This window comes from Aulostomus chinensis, chromosome 16, assembly GCF_037954235.1.
Source record: "Aulostomus chinensis isolate RoL2024-O1b breed Wild chromosome 16, RoL_Achi_v1.0, whole genome shotgun sequence".
NCBI classification, from domain to species: Eukaryota; Metazoa; Chordata; class Actinopteri; order Syngnathiformes; family Aulostomidae; genus Aulostomus; species Aulostomus chinensis.
The window spans coordinates 22072272-22093862 of record NC_141335.1 but is presented as its reverse complement, the minus strand read 5'-3'; the positions used below and the strand labels follow the sequence as shown (position 1 = coordinate 22093862).

The following is a 21591-nucleotide window of genomic DNA, read 5'->3' as shown; positions in this document are numbered from 1 at the left end:
ATAGTTTTTCTCAAATATTCAGTTTTCACAATTTGTTTTTCAGACTCACTTAAATTAAAACTCTTCTCTTAAACACTTGAAACACTGAGTTAAAATCTATGTTTTTCAGTACGTCCAACTACATGGTTATCTAAAACAAAAATGTTAAGACGATCTAAATATCAATCTAGACAAAACATTTTGACGAAACAAAGAAACGCATTTCACATCCACTGAAAATACAATAAATGTACACATTTTTGAAGGTGCTATCGATCACACAGCAGCAGAGGACTGGATGAGATTATGGAGGATGATTAAAAGTTTCTTCATATTTCACATTTCTTTGCCAGAAACAAACACAGGTAACACAAGAAAATGGTTTTAAATGGTTTATTACATATTGCATAATACCGAAGTCACAGCAGTGTATAGTATCTGCATTTTAATATTGTCAATATAACAACACTGCAAATTGAAGCAAACAAACCAAACCTGTTACAGGTCGTGTGTCTCGTCAAACTAATTCATTCTTATGATTATTAATCATGACGTTGAAGCATCGTGTCACACCTCTTACACAGTAACTGACAAGTTCTCCCATCGCAGAGACGAGGGGACTATGGGAAAACCAAGGTTACATTAAATACGTCATGGATACATTTCAGTGACAGTCAAAAGAACAAAAAAAAAAAAAAATGAGGCACATTTTTGCATCTAACATAAGGCATTATGATCCTCACAAATGGCAGCGCAATGTTCATATGCGTCTAACTTCCTGTGCTCGGTAACGCTCCACTCTGTGCTTCACCAAAATCCTTCAGCTAAATAAACGGCTGCAGGCGACGGAGAGCTCCATCCATCTCCCATCAGACTTGCAGTCTTTTTTTTTTTTTAAATATTTTACATATTTACAATCCTTCAAGTGCCATGCTGCTCAAATATTCTGCATGACCTTTGTACATATTAGTGCCACATTCATATATCATACATTCATACATCCTGTGATGGTTTATGGAGCACAATATCACAGATGCTATTGTGCGTTGCTTTGTGTGACTTAAGGGTGTTTTTACGATGGAGCACCAGGAGCAGCGGAGGGGGAAACATACTTGGGCGGTGTAACAAAATACCTGAATGCTGTATCAGTGCTATGCAGACAAAACCAAATTGCAATACTCGTTTTGTTGGCGAAGTCTCGCGCTGATAGCGATGCATGATTTTGTCTGACAAGCAAATATCATAGAGGATGATAGTGCTGCTACTGGATCTTGTCAAATTACTGTCCCTCATCAAACGCAGGTGGCCCAGCTTCAAACCATGTTCTATTCATGTTTGTCATCACCGCACAAATGTTGCTAACACATTCAGATGCTACAAAGTAAACTTATAAGTCTAGTGAATTTTACTACCTCATCATATATTAAAGTTTGTGTACTAAGGCAACCACTACTGATAGTCTGGCAACATTTGATTAGATGTGTTTAGGTTGGGAGACCCATCTGCTGCTCGGAGCAGGCCGCAACACGAATGGAGAGTGATTAGCTTGTCTGTTTGACAGCTGCGTTGAGGTTTGATTGACAGTGGTTGATGACTACGAGGAATTTGAATGAAACAATAGGCATCGTCGTTCTACGTGTGTGTGTGTGCGTGTGTGTGTAGAGGATCTATTATGATGTGCAGGATCCGGGAGCTCTGTACTTGCAGGAAGATGGCTCTGATTCTCTGATAGCATGGCTCAAAGCAATCCTCCAGCTATTGTTAACCCCGTCATCACCTCTGTTTGAAGCTGGAGGTGAAAACAGTTTGGATGATTGTGATTTGTCCTTCCATTATTGATTTTACAGTGCATGCTGTACTTTATTATTCAAATCACACTGCAAAAAAAAAAAAAAAGCCATTACATATGAAAATATGTAGCCATACTTGAAAGGCCTCGACATTTTCTGTACACATTTACATGGCTAGAACATACAATCCTGTCAGTAAGGACCAAACGCTTTCATGTTCTAAGACACCTTGTGTTAAATGATTAATTCTCAATTATCTTGTTAAGTGGAATCCCCCTAAATGACCAAACAGGAAGTTAAGTGCTACCACGCCTGTCCTGTGGTTGCGCTGGAGCCAGGCGTCTACCACCAGCTACCTTTGAGGTGAGAGTAAACATACTTGTGTTTTGACGGTTTGTATGAAATCATCCATTTTTTTTAATGAAAATACAGGAAGTGCATTATTTACAAAGTCTCCCTTTCATCAGACGTGTAGCACATGTCGCATTTGTGCTTAGCGTGTTGTCAAAAAGGAAGCTAACATAATTTAAATGTGTCAAGTCATGCGGTATAATAACTGCTGTGTAACAATACTGATGTGGCATCGAAAGAGATGTGAATGTAAAAGCAGCCAATACTGAGTGTACGACAGAGATGCTCGCTTTTCTGAGTCATGTCTCGAGTGTTTGAGGGGAAGTCAGAGTCATTCTCTCACGTGTTTTCGGTAGTTTTGCCAGTCCCCCGCCCCCCATGTCATTCTCTGGGTTTAACGTTAGCCAGCAGGTGGTAGCGTTTGAATATGGGTGAACTATAGATGGCATAAACAAGGCAGTACTGAAAACATTCCTCTTTGAGTAAAGCAGCTCTCTTTTTTCTGTGTCGTGTTTTTATAGACTAAAAAGTTATGCAAAATGCAAACCAGGCAGGTGCGCTGCTGCAGCTGCACGCCATGGTGTTCCTGCCGCAGTGTCTCTCTGGCAACGCCCACCAGACTGATGCCTAAAGATATGCATGACAGGAGGGAATGACATTCAGCTCGTCAGATAGTTCCTTCGTGTTAATGCACCACGTAAGGTTTGTTCACCTGTACCAAAGTCAGTCTTGAGTCATGTGTGTGCGACTTAAGTGCAGCTCGAGTCCAGGTCTCAGACTCAAGTTCCACATCTCTGTAATATGACCTTCAAAAAAATCAGAGAAAGAAAATCCAAACGGGTTTTTTTAGACCAGTCGCTCTACACTCATACAGTTTCAGTGTTTCAACTCTGGTGGTCAAGCCCTTTTTCTTAAAGTTAAACTAAGGGGGTCTGAGATTGAATCACCAAATTAAATATAACACGTCTAGTTTGCTGATCCAATCACAAAAGGGCTTTTTTTTTTCCAGGGAAAAAGAAATAAAAATGTCTTAAATTCAAATGTTTGCATCATACTTAGCTACTTATAATTAACTACTCTGGTCCTGAAAGGTAGCTCATGACAAACATCACGTGACATAAAAATACATTCTGACAACCCAAAATCCAGTTCAGGTAATAAGACCCCCTCTTTGACCCACACTCTGTTCTGTTGCTGCTCCAAACTGAGGTGCTACATAAACACTGTAAGTTACATGGACAGAATGGAAGCTATTATCTGTACAATAAAAGCTACTTTGTAGGTTTTCACAGAGAAATTCCACACATGGAGACCGACGGAATCTGTCAAGGTATACTGAGGTTTGGGCAGTGAGTCAACAGCCGTCTCCATCTTCGCCTTTTGCACTCTGACATACCTCAGACCGACCCGATCACTTTCCCAGACAAAAAGGATTCGCCTGGCTAAATGACTACTCTAACCAACAGCCATGCGCGATAGTAATGACTTCCCAAGCTTGACAGGCAATCATGTGTTACAGTGATAGTTAGATTATCTTTACAGTTTCACCTCCTTCACGTAATTCCCAGGGAAAGTCCCAAACTGTTTTGTCCTCTTTGACGTACCTGCAGACGAACAGAAACAGAAACACATATTAGAGAAAAGAGAGAAAACGCCTCTAAGGTTCATCACAATTGCACACTGAACTACATTTAAATTATGTGTTGACATAAAGCTTGTACATTTTTATGGAACATGGCAAGAGAAATACGCTTATTTGCCATCTTCTCCAGAGCCAGAAAAGAAGATACCAACTAACTGGGCAGCTTGGCATCAGACAGACTTTTCACTCAGACAATCTCCACCCACATTTAAAACACGATCAGAACTACTCGCTGACAAAACTACAAACCTGCTTGATGCAGTGATTTCGCGCAACATCGCAAATTTTTGGCCGTCACTTCAACGAACGTGGTGACAGCTGCAACTGGGACTGCTGCAACTAATCACAGCCAAACCCTGAACATGATCAATTTGGTGACGCAGGCATGTTAACACTGTCATTACTACTTGTGGTGCTAGGCTAGTGGCTAGCACTGTGTGTCTCACCTCCATAGGGAACACACACACAGGACAGAGGGGTGTTTACCCTTTTGTTTGGTTTGTGAAGATGGAAAATAAGTGCAGTCTCTAAATGAAAGTAAGAGATAGTCTCCTAAAACCCTGAGCATGCACACTGCAGGCATGCAGTCATTCTGCAGACACCTGATAAAGATGGATGTGACACAGTAAGTGTGACTGCATCTCTCAGGATTCAAAGCCTGCAGTACATACCAACAAACCAGCCGTCATCGCACTTCTCCATGACGCTGACGAGATCTCCCTCCTGCAGCTCGAGCTCGTCGTCGTTCTGCGGTACGTAACTGTACAGAGCCTGGAAACTGGAGCAGGAGATGAGGACAAACTGGTAAACATGCAACACTGAGAGGGCCCGCGGTGTAAGATCATAGCGAGAAACAAATCATCACTCACATTCCACAGCTGAGACGGCTCGGCTCCGGGCTGCTGCTGTGGGACTGGGGTTGCTGGGAAATGATGAGAGATTGTTTACTGGGGTGGGGGTGCAGTCTATGAACTGAGTCATGAGGGTGGTGGGACAGGGTGCTGCAGTACCTCACTGAGGTCTCAGCTATATTCAAGATCTCATTACACACTGCCTCCTAGTAGAAGTAGTAGTAGGTGGTGAGGTCGTCACAGAAAGACAGACAGTCCCCACCGAGAGTTCCGGAGGAGGTGAAGTTCAGAGGGGGGGGAGGGGAGGAGTTAAAAGGGGACGAAGGCGAGATGGGAGGTTCGGTCCAGTGAGTAGCAAAGAAGAAAAGGAAGTGATCCGTTAAAAGTCGGGGAGAAAAAGCAGAGCAGGCGATGGTGGGACCCAGGAGGGAAGGCATGGAAAGTGGAGAGGCAAGACACCAGAGTGAGAGCATGTTCAGGAGACATGAAATATTAGTTTTGTCAGCATAATATTTAATACATGCAGTATTAAAAAGAAGCTGACAGATGCAAGATAGATCACAAACATGTAGAAAATATAACGGGAGTTAAAGATGATGTGAATAAAGTGAATGATTTAAAGTAAAGGGATTAAAAAGGTGTTCATAACTAAAACATAACATTTTTAAATCTTCCTAATAAAGCAAAGGACATTATGACCTTACCGCAAAGGAGTTTACGTTGTTGTTTTCCTGGATGTCAAACAGCATCACTGGGCTTCTGGAGCTCCGCCCATGATGGTCAATCTCATTCTTCATAAGCTGCAAGACAAAAAAGAAGATCTACAATCAGGGAGATTTCAAAATAAAAGCTTCTGCTCGGAGGCGGTCCTGTATCCAGCTGCTATGTTGGCATCAAAGTTAACACACCTCGGCACATCAACATGCAACCATATTTTATGAAGATTTGGTCTCGTATACCGCAACTAGAATAGCTCCTCTTCCAGCAAGGCTATCTGAAAGATAAACTAGATAAACATGGAAATACTGCAAAATATTTGTGTGTTAGTAGCATACACACAAAATCATGCAGCCTTCTGCAGCGTGACCAGGGGTAGACTCATCCTTCCATAGGCCAAAGGTCAACTTCGGGTAAGATCTTCCAAGTTAGTTTTCCACACACAAACGTTAGCTTCAGGACCAACACATATTCCAGGGAATCAAACAGTGGCCAAAAGGTTCAAGATCCACAGTGAGCCTGAGATACAACACGGCACACCATGCAGCAGATACCTCTGCAGGGCTACTGCTGCCCGGAGCTGCACGGCCACTCCCCCTGTCCCCCTCTGTGCCTTCCCCCTCTGTCAACTCCTTCTCCCCTCTCAGCCAGCCCTCCAGCACCGGCCCGCTGCAGGGGCTCATGCTGCGAGACAGATGTGGCGAGGAAGGGGAGAGCAGGAAGTCCTCCCCCTGAGGAGGGGTGAATGTGAGAAAGGGAGTGGTGGAGTTTGGCCTAGGTGGATAGGGCGGCGGCAGAGGGGAAGCAGACGGGGAGGCCATGGGGGAGATGAGGTATGGGCTGCCGGAGATGGGAGGCACAGGGCTGGCGGAGTACGGCGGGGGCAAGTACTCGCCGCAGCGGTAGGACACAGTGGGCAGCGGCGGCAAGGGAGGGGTGGGGGCTGCAGGTGGGCTTCCACCTCCAACGGTAAGGGATATCCATTCAGAGGAGACTGCGTGAATCTCGGGGGAGACGGAGCGGCGAGGGGAACGAGGGAGGGGCAGGGGGGAAGTGGTCAGGCGATTACGATTCAGCTTTTTAGAGTTATGAAAAGGAGATGGAAGCAGAGAGAAAAGAAGATGAGACAAAGAAATGTAAATTAAATGGTGGGTGTCAAGAACATAGAAGAGACTAAACACCCTCCACTACGTTCATGAATCTTTGGCTCTAGGTCCGCCTTACCTGAGGCGAGGCATTGGTGCTGCGTTGTGGCGAGTGGCTGACAGGGGGGTCGGGATAATCCACACCATTTTTGACACGGGGCCTTTTGTGCACTTCCACATACGTGACGGGGAAGATTCCTTGGCGGTTGGTGCCTGAGATTTTACCTTCATACCAGTTCTCATCGACTCTACGAATCAGCGTGATCCTCTCTCCCTGCACGCACACACACGTGCGAGAGTCACAACTTCATTCATAAATGCCTGGAATAGAAAGCTGTTGTGTGGATGTACATTAACTGTTTCAAACCTTTCTGAAGGACATTTCAACCACTGTGTCTCCAGCGAAGTTGAAGCGGGCGATGGCATCTCCATATTCCAGCACCTGCACTGGTACGCTCTTCTTAGGCTGGGCCTTCTCTGTGGGGGGGAGGAGCTGTACAAGCACACACACCGAACATGAAGAGTGAAAAAAATCCTTGTTGTGAGATGAGAAGGGAGGAGGAGTTCACCTACCTCAACGTAGCTTCGAGGGAAAATACCAACTCTTCCGTGATGTTCCCCTTCATACCAGTTCTGATCCACCTGTCTGATGATGTATACAATGTCTCCCTTCTGAAATGGTAATTCCCTAGAAAATAATCCAGAGGGATTAATAATTTACATGAAATCATAATAAGGATACAGCACAGCAAAATCACGCAGTCCTGTGTCTAACATCGATTAGCTGGTCTGCCTCTGTAATACTGCTTCTTTATTGTGTACTGAACAGTGATTTACAGCCATTATGGGATTTTACAGCACCTAACCACCTAAATCAATCGATCAATCAATCAATCAACAAATGAAGATTTTGGTGGCACCTTTACATTTTTTTTAATTGCAAGTCCTGACTCGTGCTCAACATAAACTAAAAAACAGAAAAAAATTAATAATACAAAACTAAAAGAGGGGTGTTCATATACTAAAAAAGCTAAATAATAAAAGACTGAAAATAAACTAAAAACTATTTTTGCCCCGTATGATTTCAAACTTGGCGGCACGGTGGTGCAGTGGTCAGCACTGTTGCCTCACAGCAAGAAGGTTCCGGGTTCAAGTCCCGGCTCGGGCTTGGGATCTTTCTGTGTGGAGTCTCCATGTTCTCCCTGTTCCTGTGTGGGTTCTCTCTGGTACTTCAGTTTCCTCCCACAGTCCAAAGACATCAAGAGGGGACGAGGCTGATTGATACTCTAAATTGAGGCCCTGGTGACCCATCCAGGGTGAACCCCGCCTCTCAACCAGAAGCTGCTGGGATAGGCTCCAGCCCCCCCCCCCCCCCCCCCCCCCCACGACCCTAAACAGGATAAGCGGAAGAAAATGGATGGATGGATAGATGGATGGATTTAAAACTCTGATTACTTCAACTTACTTTAGGGATTCTGCTCTGAAGTCAAAGCGTGCCATGGCTGGAGTTCTCTGTGTGGATACAAAACAAATACGTCAAACGGGTAACCTTCCTGAATGCATGAACTAAAATACCTCTATACAAGCCCATTCTGGTCACGCTTTTGTTACTACACCCTGACATTTCAGTTTAAGTTTTTCTCGTATACGTTATGAAGTATCGACCTTCACACGTCCCTTCTGTACATAAATATTCTGGTCACGTAAGGAATGACACACGAGTGACTCCATAAAATGAACCATTTGGAGCACGCTCAGTTCAAAGGTACTCGAGGCTGTTTACTGTAAGACTGGCTCGCCAAGAGAGCAGACACACCTTGGTAAACACAGCAAGGGTGCAACGAAAAATAGCGATACGTGTGCACACTTGCTGATTTATTAGGTACATCTTACTTAAACTAATGCAGTCTGTTTACAAAGCCCTGCAAAAAAACCTTCATTCATGAAACATTCTGATGCACAAATTTGCCTGATGTCTGTACAATGGCTATTCGTTTATAACCAAATCAAATTTTCAAATTGTACTTATGATACTTAAAGCCCTGGATTATATTTCTGAATTACCTGCTTCTTGTCGACCAGCACACGATCTGAATTGTCAGACAGGGACTTGATGGCAGACTAAAGAGGAACCTGGCTGATGATCTCAGGATTGCAAAATAAGGGTCCATCTGAAAACATATTTCTCTCAAAAGGTTTTGAAGGATCTTTTAAAAAGTATTTTTTTAACTATTCCTCTGTTTTTTTTTGGATCATTTTCATTGTTTGTTTTTTTTAATTTGGGGGACTTTGACTACATGTGCTTGCTGTGTTGTTTATTTTTATTTCTGTGAAGCATTTTGTAATCTCTGCTTTTGATTTTTGTTATTCCTTCATTACAATTATGGGGATTGTCATGTTGCATCTGAGTGAGAGAGGTGTTTTGATGACATCTGTGTTCTGAACTGTAGCTCGGTGTCCCTAATAAAATGGCGAGTGAGCATCTATATGACCAGACTGCCCTGTGGAAGTCTGGAAATCATCTGGAAACGGTTCTCAGAACTTAATAATTAATATTTTGGGTTCTATTGTTGCACTCACAGTCTGAGTGTTTGACCTGGAGGAGAAATCCATCTGTCCCTTCTAAAAATCCTGCTGACAAGCTCCCCCCCTGCCAAACACACACACACACACACACACACACACACACACACACACACACACACACACACACACACACACACACACACACACACACACACACACACACAAAGCAGCTGTCCTCTTTTTCCTGCTTACAGAAGGATAAGACGCAGCCCTGCATTGTACCTCTATGCCTGACTTCCTCTTCTCTGTGTTATCTGTGATGTTGAGCAGGTCTCCAAAGCGTTCATTGGTGATGAACTGGTGGTGTGTTGGGACGATGCCGGTGTGTCGCCTCGATGCTGTGTCAGCCTCTTCCTGTTCCCGCTTCAGCCGCCTCTGCTCTTCCAAGATTTTCTGCCAGGAAAGCAGATGGAACTGTTTGTCCCAGCAGATACGGCTCCCTGCTACTCTTTTATTCATGTGACCAAGTGTCGGTTATGTAAAAAAACTGTTTCCTCATTCATAAACTCTGCACATCGTCGCTAGCGAGGTGTAAATTTAGAGGACAATCACCTCTTTGTCCCCGTGACGCCTCCTCAATACTTCATCCTGGCTCTCCCCGTGTGCTGGGGACGAGTCTGAAACAGAAACAGAAGGTATTTTCACCTTTGACCTGAGAAACAAACCCAAACATAACAAAAACTTGCAAATACAAGATGATATATCAGTCAAATCCTGAATTCCTATGAATTAACAATAAAGATTATTAACTAAAACCACCCATGCATGCTTCAATCACACACACATTTTAGAAAGCCAAATGTAATCCTGCATGCACATAGGAATGACCACAGAATGATCCAATGTGTGTTCATGAAAAAAACTAATGAGCACAAGAAACAAAACCACCTACAAAACCAAATGTGTCAAAAGAAATACAAACATGAATTCATGGCTTCACTACTCGTTCGACCAACCAGCATCCATTATAACATTAATGTTAGTAGCTAGGAAGCTTCATGACCAAATTTGTTCGTCATTCGCACTACTGATGTTTGATTCGGTGTCCTAGCGAAGAACACAAGAAAAACCACAAACCAAGAACAGGCTGTAATACAAAGGAACAATCCTGTCTGGCTACGACAAACTTTCTGTCTGAGAATGAAAGATGTACAGCCCCCCCCCCCCCATCCTCAAAAACAGAGAAAGAAATACACACAGACATGGTGAGACATCAATTTGAGAGTATATGCAATGTTATACTATAATGTGCTGATTTAACGGCACTGATTTATGATTTTGTGCACTGCAAAATACTGGATGTGTTGAAGTAATGCTCATGCAGGCTATACAGCACTCTTGCATACAACTCAAATTTGATGTCACCAAGATATATATATATATATATATATATATATATATATATATATATATATATATATATATATATATACTGTATATACTGTATATACTGCATATATACGTTACCAAAGGCTGCCTGAACGTCCTACAGTCACTGAGGTGTTGTACAGATTCACAGTGAAATGGAAGAACGTCAAAGACTCTGAATGAGATGGACACTCGGGTCACTTTGTAAAAACACCACACAGACTACAGATGGAAGGTGGCGCTTTGTGGAGAAAAAGGGACACGAGGTGAAGATAGAGTCAAGATAAATGAGTGACCACAGTGGAAGAGAGGAGGGTGACAGTGGTGAAGGGATGGAGATAGCCACCTCTGCGGTGAGCTGCCAGCGGCTGCAGTAGGTTCCCGTTGGCGTCCAAGCCCTGCCCATTACTCAGGTGGTCAGAGTTGCCCCCGTCCCCGTTACTCAGCCTCTCCAGGACCTCTAGGGAGGAAAGACGCTGAGGGATGAGAGGCCTGAGCTCCGGAGACACGTTGCAGTGTCTCTGGGTGCTTGATGGCACCTTGGTGGCTGACAGTGTCCTGCGAGCCTGTTGGGACTGCAGGTTCCTGCGTAACCTGAAGGGAGCAGGGCCCATGAGTAAGAGGTTCCCAGGCAGTGTTGTCCTCTTCTCAGATGATGGTGGCCTCTCCTGCTGGGTGGTGGCCTGTTGCCGCTCATGCCTGAGGATGGTGGTGAAGCGGGTGTAGGATGCTGGGCAGGAGCCTTTGCATTTGCTGGGTTTGAGGTGGAGGTGATGGTTAAGGTGGTGTAGGAGGTGGTGGTGGTTGTGAGGCGGAAGGGCACAGGGGCTCTTTGATCCACTCAAAGGTGACTGAATCTGCTCTGGGGAAACTTTTCTGAAGATCTGTTCGACCTCAACCTCAGTGGCTGCGGGGGACTCCACCCTAACATGTTGTCCGTCCTCAGAGGATGAGACGGCCTCCACGACAGTCTCACTGTCTGGTGACAAGGCCTCCTCGCCTGTGTGCTTGCCCTCTACCTCCACAGGGGAGCAGGCGCCTGCCTGGGTGGTGTCACCTACCAACAGTGACTCCGCTGACACTGCAGACGCCATGTAGAGGTGGGATGAGCTGTGGTCAGGGCTGTGGCTGTGGCTGGAGTGCAGGGTGGGCAGGGAAGAAGAGCGGCTGGGTGTCGCGCTGGACCGCTGGATGATCATTTCAAACTCACTGACCCGTGACGACACTGCATCGTGTGGAATGCTACCCCCGTCATCGGCCTCTGGCCTTTCACCCCCGTCGGCCTTTGCCCTCTCAAAGAGAGAGGCCAAGCTGCGAACACTGCCATGGGGGCTGCAGCCAGCCGAGCTGGGTCGCTGGATGTGATGCATGACCCTGTAGAGGCTGGAAAACTCAGAGGTGCTCCTCCTGATTGCAGGGGAAACATTCCTAAGGCCGTCGGCACCACAGATAGAGTCTGAACGTTTCTCACTGTCCCTCTCCTCCAGGCCAGCACAGTCTGGGTCACATGTGTAGAGATCCTCACAGCTGTGGGCCTTTGGGTGCCTGACAGCTTTAGTCCTGCTTTCCTGACTGTCACCACCAGGCGGCAGCAGCTTGGGCTTGAACTTAGATGGCAGGATTTGTGGTATGCAGGCTTTGGCAGCAGAGAGAGGCGTCTTACTCTTACACTGGTTACCTATTGCATTACTGGCAAGAACCGATTGACTATTTACAGAGGAGCAGGGTGAAATTATATAGCCATTCCCACCTTTATAATCCACTGGCAAGCATGCAGGACAACAGAATAAACAACATATTAGATTACAATGGTCACAGGTTCACACACAAACGCACTAAAACAGAATCAAACACATTTCTAAATTAAAGACTAAGATCTATTAAAGTTAGATGAGCAGAGGAAGCAGACTTGATGCTGTATGCATCAAGTAATAGATGATTGTTATACTAACAGCATGGCACAGCAGCGTAACATGAACATTTATGCTTTGTTAAAATGAAACAAGGAGAAATCTACTGTTCAACAGATTCCCGTATCATTATAACTGTAAACAGCAACAAAAACAGTGAAACAGAGGAGCCATGAAATGTTATATGATGTTGGAGGTCACAGAAGAATTCCTCACACTGACTGCAGTACCAAAATAGTTTAAATAATATTTTGCGCACGTAGATCTTAAATGTTCTCCCATTTGTAACTTCCCACATGTGCTCTTCTTTGATTTTAGCAGTTAACCGCAGTGAAACATGGCCCGTGGCATTAACACACTGTCTCCCTACGCAGCTGTAAATAAATAATCAAGAAATACATCCCAAGTCAACTAGCCTGCTATAATAAGACCGTCTCTGGAAGATGCTCATGTCACTTCCTGGCTGTCGTGGGCTCGTCACAGGGCTCCAGATGGAAGCGGGAAATGACACCACACTTTCACATGCTGTGAGACACTTGTGCAGCATGAGTGACCCATCTGTCACATTCATATGTGGCACACATACACACACTGAGGACATCCACCTGATATTATTATATCTCTACTAGCACATGGCGAGCGAAGGGTTAAAAGCCTTAAGAGAGACTCGGTTCTTTGAAAACAACGATTCATAGAGATTTTCTTTATTTTCTGAACACGAGACTGAACCACATGATGGAGTGTTTGGCCTCAGATACTTGCTCATGCCTTTTGGGGTGATCAACACTGCACCTTATGGCTGGTGATCAGTAACTGAGTCTAATGATGAGGGTGGTGCCTCTGGCTGAAGCTAATGAGGGAGCATGCTAGTCAGTTGACTGAAGCGCCAAATCTCATTTACTCCATCAATTTGACTGTCAAAAAGCTGAAACCACACCATATTTAATTCTCTTTTGCAATATGCATAATTATTTGTTTCATTAAATGTACAAATGTACCAAACTTGTGTGTCATCCCAGTTGTAATGTAATGGCACGCCTCGGGTCACCCTGTCACTGAGCCTGATCTGTCTCTTCCCCTCTCTTCCTTACGTCTCATCTTCTCTCCTCCCCCTGCCATGTGCTCAGGCATTCCAGCCCCTGACCTCACACTGACAGCTGACTTCCTCAAGCTTGCCCACCCTCCGTGTTCCTCCTGTTTATCTCACCCCTGTCCCGAGAACAGCTCTGTTTATCTCACTCATCCCTCCTCATCCATCCCCTCCCTGGCCCGCCGTTCTCTGGCAATGGAACGCTCTGGAGTCTTGCCCTAAACCTGCCTGGTGACTGGAGCATGAGGGTGGGGGTGTGTGGAGGGGAGACGTCCCCAAGGTTAGCTTCCATCCACTTAGAAAGACAAGCTCACTCTCTCCATGACTTTCCCAAAGCAGATGTCCGGTACACATTTGATGAGAACACCCATGGCATTGGTAATAAATAAAAAAGCTGCAGGGAGGGATGAATGCTGCGAGGTGGGGATGTCTAGGAGCAAAGAAAATGTGTGGAGCGGAAACACATGTATCCCTGCAAACATCAGAGTCTATAACTCACTGGTTCTGTCCCAGCAGGAAAGCCCTTTATAATGCACTGTTTGACCCCCACACACACATAACCATACACACTTTTACTGGCCATGTATCTGAAGTGGTTAGCATCCTACCTTTAGAGGAGGAGGAGCTGCCGTGGCGCTTGTTTAGGGCCCGTAGACCTTGTAAGGGAATGTCGCCACCCTCCAGGACACTCTTGTAAACATGGCGGTCGCATTCTGGAGCCACAGGCTCACCTGTGGGGGATCCTCCGTCTTTCTCCACCTCGCTGTGTCCAGCCTTGCTCGAGGAGCTAGACGGTGGTGAGAGGAACATAGATGGCTAATTAAACACAGTGGGTTTTTACGTTACGTTTTTATGACAAACAGAGGCACCCTAATTAGGTCATGAGCTGTCATATGGTTCTGGTTTAAGATATCTTGAGGTAATTCCTGTCTTCACAGACATGCAGGAGACAAAATAATCAAAGACAGAAAACTTGAGAAAGAGCAAATTTTGGAAGTGGATGCCGATAGACTGCTACCACATATCTTGGCATTCCTTAGAAGGCAACAGGGCAGATTCCTATAAATATTCCCTGAACATTCCCACATGATGCATCACCTGCACAACTCTCAGGTTTGCTCTCTTGAACCCGCTCTCGTGTTACTCGTGTTGCTCTACTTGTGAAGACAAACATGGCTGTTAATCTCTCTGGAATCACTGATCTTAGAATAAAAAAAACACACACCTTTTCTGCGGTGTTAGGAGGAAAAAGTAAAGCATGCCCAGAAATGTGTTTTACATCTGTCGAGCCAGAGTTTTACAAGCTTGCACACACGTATGGATACTTTACTCTCCTTGTTCATGACCTCAACAAGAAGCTCTTTCATAGCTGGTAGAAAAAAATACGTGAACTGCTGACTGCGGAGAGCCACTCAAATCATGTTGGGTGTAGGTTACGTTCAAGACGTCACACACATGCCATACAGGAAATCTACAGTTCAGGGGCAACACATGATTTATGACGACCTCTGGGGAAGGTTCTGGTGAAATAAACAGGCACCAGTCACATTAAAAAAACTGTGATGATGAGGAGGAGTTTTTGGACGCTTCAATTGCAATTACTGATTTCAATCATCTGAGTGCTATAAAAACACACCTATAATGGCTATTTATATATATATATATATATATATATATATATATATATATATATATATATTACCTATTTCCATTTCTTTTCAACTACAACATCTAGTTGGAGATCCAAAACCACACATACATTTATCACATCACTCATCACATAGTTTAGCATTTTATAATCCATTACTATTTTCACAGGGAAGCTCTTGAAAATATCTCGTGTTTCAAACTGACCCCAAGAGAAAAAAATACATCCTGCCCCTAAACATGTGTGCCTTTGAAGGAAGCCACTTTATGACTTGAGGTTTCCTTTGAAAAGTTTGAGAGCGTGAACCCCTCCACCGAGAACTCCTTTCTTTCCAAATGAATGACAAATCAATGGATGTTAAAAAAAGAAAAGAAAGAAGGTTGCATTGGAAAAGTCTTGGCCATGATGACATAATGAATGTAGCAGATGGAAAGTTTGAAGCAGAAATGGAGGGGGAAGTTTGTTTCCCCCTGGAACATAGCATGAGACAGTCACCATGACTCGCTCTTAAATTCCTCACATTTTATTACACAAACTAAAATAGAAAATGTCAAAAGAGGGCTTTGTTTTATTATCAGCTCGCATCCTCTCTCACAAGCCAGTTGCTGGTCCTGTACTTGCACCCATTCAGGAGGAGATAACGGTTTTTCAGTTATGCAGCAGCTGGCTGGCTATTGTCAGAGTTGCCTCTGTGCCAGTGACATACAGGTTATCGCCTTTAAATAAAACACCACATAGCAGCCATCTCCATACTACAACCATCAAGCCCCACGTAAAAACACCATGAAACACGGACAGAGGACACACTGTTCTGGTAGCTTTCTGCCTTATTAACAGGATCACCTCAGGAAGCGGGAGTCCCCCCCGCTGTAAGCTGGCGAGCTCTGCAAGGTGGAGAAATCTCACACTGACATTCATCCCCGTAACATGCCCTAAATAATCATCAGCCTGCTGGAAAAGGAAGCAAGACTTAAAGCACAAGTATTTGTGTAAGGAAGAGAGGCATGGACTTACTACTGCTGCAGGTCGGAGGCTGTTTCCAGGGGGCTGAAAGAGGGGGCACTCTGCAACAAACCAAACAAAGAAGTCATTGATAGATCCACAGGAAGGTCTCCTCCAGCTAGAACAGAGGCAGGAGCATGAGCTACGGCCAGATTCTCTCGGCTTTTCTTCTGTTGTTCACTCGCTGCTGTGGGTTTCTGTCTCCAGTACCCAGGGTTCTTAGCGTCTTTGGACTGGGCTTGGCATGAAGGAGTAAGCGTGTGTTTTGGCCTGCATGCAAGTTGGAGAAAACAAGCGGCAGTGAGGAGAGTGGTGGATAGGGGTGGGGGGGGGGGAGTGGGCGGGTGGGTGTGCGTCAGTCAGGGGGCGCCCATGCGGGGAGGGGGCTGTCACAGGCTCAGCCAATGAGCTGCTGTCTCCCAGTGAAGCCGTCTCTTTTGTCTGGTATTGAGTCACTCTCATTACCAGTGGACCAGACCGGAGGACAATTAACCAGCTGGTGGTGCAAACAGGCCAAATTACACACTCACACACATTCAATACCCGATCACACACACTTTCAGACACACAAATGCTTACTGACAAGTAGAGAATACAATAGGCTGCTGAAATATAACAGTGTTATAGAGAAAACAAAACATCAAGGCAGAGAGAAATTAAAAAAAAAAAAGGTTAAAAGACCACAACATAAAATAAAGTTATTTTGGAACATAACACAAGAGTGTGTGGTAGCACCCATTTGAATGGTTTAGAGGCGACTAATTTTAGGCCACTGTTTCTGTTGCTTTCCTCTTTTCGGACGTCACAGCAGGTAAAAATAACAGGCGTGACACGGGCACTATGAATAAGAGCACAAGTGTTGTTTGCAAATACGATTGCACAATCCCCATCCCAGCCAGCCTGGCCCTGCGCTAATACCACGTCCACTTCCACACAGGCCTCCACTTCCCAAACCAGTGACCAGACAAGGAGCATTCTCAACAGCCACAACATGCCTTTGCACTTAGTTGCCAGGGCAGGATGATCATTAATAACCCTTCAGAATAAATGCCTATCTTTATAAGAACAGAACATCAGGCTGGCAGGTCTATATTCTGATCTATTTATAAAGCTAAATGTTCCATGTCAACTCGGAGACCATGCCAGTGTCATTCACTAATCTGCTGTTCTTCCTTGTATCCTCCCTCCAAACTTATCTCCAACAAGTGGAGAAGATCTGACACCCTGGGTAATTGAACTAACACACACACCACACACACACACACACACACACACACACACACACACACACACACACACACACACACAATAGTAAGTATAAGTGGAAAGTAAACAGGAAGGATGTATGGGAGTCTGATGTGGAGTAAAGGACAATATTCCTGATTAGTGTCCGTTTAGGTTCTTCAGCGTTAACGGAAAATTGATCAACTTTGCATCCGTTCAAGGAAAGAGGCAATTAGAAAAAAGTGACAGAGAAGTACTCAAACTAGTTTGACATATTAGGTGAAGACACACATAAAAGCTCCCGCTAAGAAATTTCAGGGCTGTTTGAGAGCTATGGCACAGCCACAGTGTTGAAATCTTTTACTTCCTGGGATGCATGAAATGTCTAAGGCTGTATATAAGGTCATGAAGTCAAGCCTCAGTGATTCAGTGGAACACCGATGACAAAGTTTCTGCAGAATTTCATGTTTCCTAACAGGTGTCACCAGCTTCTCAGAGGACGGCTCCTGTGTGCTGCTTTCATATTCAAAATAGCGATCATGAGTAGGTCATGGTAACATGAATCCCATTCTTTCCAGCACCTTATTTATGTTGATATGTTCTCATGAAAACAAACAGCTCCCCCAGTGTGAGGCGCCTGTTATAGCCACGCGCCCCTTATCTCATCTACGCTAAATGCTTAAAGGTAAAGGTTAAGTGTATAACAGAGGTTAAATATGAAAGCACAATGAGCTGGCGGGCTTACGCCGTTGCCTCCTTTAGAATATGTCAGGTGGTTGGGAGGGGAGAGGATGGGGGGGGGGGGGGGTCCATGAAACTTGGGCTGAGACAGTGTGGCCCCCTCGTCAGCATGTGCTCAACAGATGGAGTCACTCTGGCGGTTGTGGGGGGGCAAAATGCTCTTCCTGACCATAGTTATGTGTGGAATTCATAGACGTGTGTGTGGATGAGCCTATGTTTGACCGTAACTGTCACTCTAGGTGTTAGCAGACATCGACACCTGAAGCTAGGATTGGTTAATATTAATCAAGAGGACCATTAGTGTAATTATAAACAGTACAGCTGTCACTCATAGTCGAGAGCTATTAGTTTACTGGCTAATGGTTGTGATAATATGATAGAAAATGGATGAGCAGAGAAAATACTTACAGTATTTAAAGCGATACTTCACTAAAAGAGTGTATTCTGCCTGTCAGGAACAGATCGATGTCTTGAGCTCACAAAGATGTATCTCCCCTCCTGTAAAACTTGGAGTCTCCAGAATGCGGAGGGAGGCAGCCGCATATATTTAGCTTGAATTGGTGAACTGACTGCTAAAAAACTGCAAAATTGTCTAAGAACAAGTTTAAGAAGTTTACAAACTCTTAAGAACATTGTCCGGTATAATTCAACCCTCGACTTTATCCAGCTGTATTCTAAGTGATCCACAAACACTTTGAGCTACAACCGAACTACTTCCAGTTGACTGTTGTTAGCTGTCAGTCACCATTAGCTTCAAGCTAAATACACGCTTCTCTCACTTTCTACATTCTGGAGCCCGAAATAAGTGATGCAGAAAAATAACATCTTTGTGAGCTCAAGACACCTGTTTGTGAGTACTTGAGAAGTAAAATACACTTTTTTGAGGCAAGTGTCTCTTCAATGTATGTAAATGTCACTTACAGGACGCCTGCTTTTGAAAGCTATTTGTCTGACAACCAGCCATTTAGCTGTGGGACACCACAAGGAGTGGAATAAACTTTCAATACTGTCGAGAAATTTCTCCTTATTGTATAACTGCTTCTTCATTACAAGTAATAGGTAGTCATAACAATACTTCACAACACTGATGATTATTACTTAGAGTGGGAGCTAAGTGGACCGGCTCCTCATTTAACCCGTAAGCACTGTTATTTTTCCGGCCACATCTCCCGTCCACTAATACAGAGTGATATGTCAATCAAACTCCAATGAGCCAGTATGTCTGGCTGAGCCTTAAGGTCAAATACTACACATACCAGGTGCAGCTTTTGAAGTGACTTTGACATTAAACAGGAGCCAGTCATCAAGCCAAGCTCATCTGGCAACCATCCAGGCAGAGAGTCAGCCGCCTCCACCGCTAAACCTCCTCCACATATACACTGACCTGGAGCTGCTATCAGTGGGAACATCAGACTGGTCTGGCTGCGAGCACATGACCTCATGTCCTAGTCAGTGGTGCCACCTCATATGATCCAGGGTGTGCTGGTGTGGCCCTGGAACTAACATCTGCTTTTGGCAGGCCAGTGGTTGTGTGGCGCCAACTAAGACCTGGGGTGTGGATATGGCGTGACACTGTATACCTAAATGATTCAACATGCTCGCAGCCCTTCAGATATTTAGGTAAATATACCAGATAGCAGATGGGCAGCAGTTATTAATTCAACGACCTGGGATTATCCTGGAGCCCAATGCTCGTGTGGACTGAAGCCACTCCTCCAAGTGAAGAGTGACTCCTGGATGAATTGCCATCATCAATCCAGGCCTCTGGCTTGTGATGTGCATTCTAACTGGCAGTGTGCACCTCAAAATGAGCAGTGTCCCCTATTGGGAGTGAATGACATGGAGGAACAGGGATGCCACCATTGTTGCTAAGGGAGGCAAAACTCTTCTATAGGAGGAAAAAGCAATGATGTATTAGCTGATAAACTCACATCAGTCTCGTGATAAATGTGAAGGCAAAAAAATAAGAATGGAAGATGAACAGGAATGTTCTCCATCATACAGCTTCAAAAGCTAACAAGCAAAACAAATTTGATGAGAACAGAACTACACTTTCAGGGACAAACTTACTTTTAAGACAAGGTGATGGTGAGGAATGACATCGTTTACAATACATGCTAACGTGCTAATATATATCCTAAAAAAAAAAATGAAGGGAAAATGGTGAAAAAAACGGGGGAGCATAAAAAAAATGTCTGACTGAGCCGAGTTCATAGGAAATATGGTCTCATATCAAGTTCAAGAGGAAACAAAGTCTCCTCTAAGGCATAGCGTCACATGACTTTTATGTGGAGGAATCAGTTATGTAAAGGAAGGGATTCAGTCCAATGTTGTAAAGTGAACGTGGAAGTGGTATTTGGAGTAGTCCTCAGAGACAGACACAGTTTGTTTAGGGAATTATTTGAACATAGATGTTATCACATGCAATAAAATACTGTCACTTGAATGACAGCAACCACTTACCGCTTTGTCAAACTCCATCTCTGAAAAGAATTTATACCACGGCTCATTCTCTAAATCTACATCTTCCGGACTTACATCCTGAGTCTAGGGGCATGGCAACAAGAGATGGAGGAGAAAGACAAAGAGAAGACAGTTCAGACAGCACAGATTATACACACCAATGTCATGAGCCAGCAGACATTTTTTTGTTTCAGTTGAGAGGGTTTCTATCCCATCATGACAGTAAATTGAGGGATGGGTTCACATCTTTCCAAGTTAAAGCTACAGTGTGACACTTTTACATTCAAAACAGGTTCACATAATGCTAATTAATCTCATCGCCGTCAGGTAAATCTCTTTTCATCTCACAGTGTATGCAGTGGAGGGATGCATACTGAGCATGCTCAATGGGTACACCAGAAATTTATACCAGCCATGGGGCTGCTCCTTATTGGCCCTCTGCTAACTAGAGGGTGGATAAATAATTTAATCATATGGCTCTTCCGTTCTAAGACTAAATGGGTCAAATTCTGATTGTTAAACGAGTCATTTTGTGGTTGTGTGACACTTAAAACAAAAGTATCTGACCTCCTTCACCCTTATTCCCTGCCACCTAACCTTCAGTCATACGATATGAGCTAGCGCTCCACCCCCAACAGCAGGCTCTGATCTTTTGGTGACTTGTGGTGGCCCCTCACTCTCTGGAACTCTCCCTACTGAGATCCACTAAGACCTTTCCTCTGGACACTTAAAAAAAAAAAAAAAGAATAAATAAAAATCAAATCCAGACTATTCACCAAAACACAAGTTGTACTTTTGTCTCATCAGTTTATTTATATTTACCTCTTCAAAAAGCAACCATGGGTCTACTAAAAGTGCTATAAAACCCAAGGTATTGTTATTTTTAAGGTATTCTCCGCTCCAAAGTAGCGAAAGTGTTGGCTGAGTCAACGACGCAAGCATGACAACAGTTGCTTGTAAAAACTCTCACTGCCAGAGGAGGGACAGAAAAGTGACCCACTGTAGCTTTAAACACACAGTTTGACATTTTGGACGAAGTGTTCTTTGCTATTGTGATGAGAATGAAATGACAAACTTGATAACA

General features: G+C 44.3%; 1 protein-coding gene across 9 annotated transcripts in view; it reads right to left on the bottom strand.

Moving 5' to 3' along the window:
• Positions 1-337: 337 nt before the first annotated feature.
• Positions 338-21591, bottom strand: part of sorbs1 (sorbin and SH3 domain containing 1) — a 41184-nt gene continuing 19930 nt past the window's right edge. For 4 of the 9 annotated variants that reach the window (XM_086180188.1, XM_086180184.1, XM_086180185.1 and 1 more), the window contains 11 exons: positions 20508-20591; positions 16092-16141; positions 14038-14216; positions 10776-12191; positions 9614-9678; positions 9284-9454; positions 7941-7987; positions 7049-7163; positions 6843-6968; positions 6555-6749; positions 5422-6406 (listed from right to left, as the gene is read on the bottom strand). In XM_086180188.1, coding sequence (XP_086036314.1) covers positions 5786-6406; positions 6555-6749; positions 6843-6968; positions 7049-7163; positions 7941-7987; positions 9284-9454; positions 9614-9678; positions 10776-12191; positions 14038-14216; positions 16092-16141; positions 20508-20591 — 3069 coding nt within the window. In that variant the 3' untranslated portion in view covers positions 5422-5785. The other 5 variants (XM_086180192.1, XM_086180190.1, XM_086180191.1 and 2 more) reach the window with 5 other exon arrangements.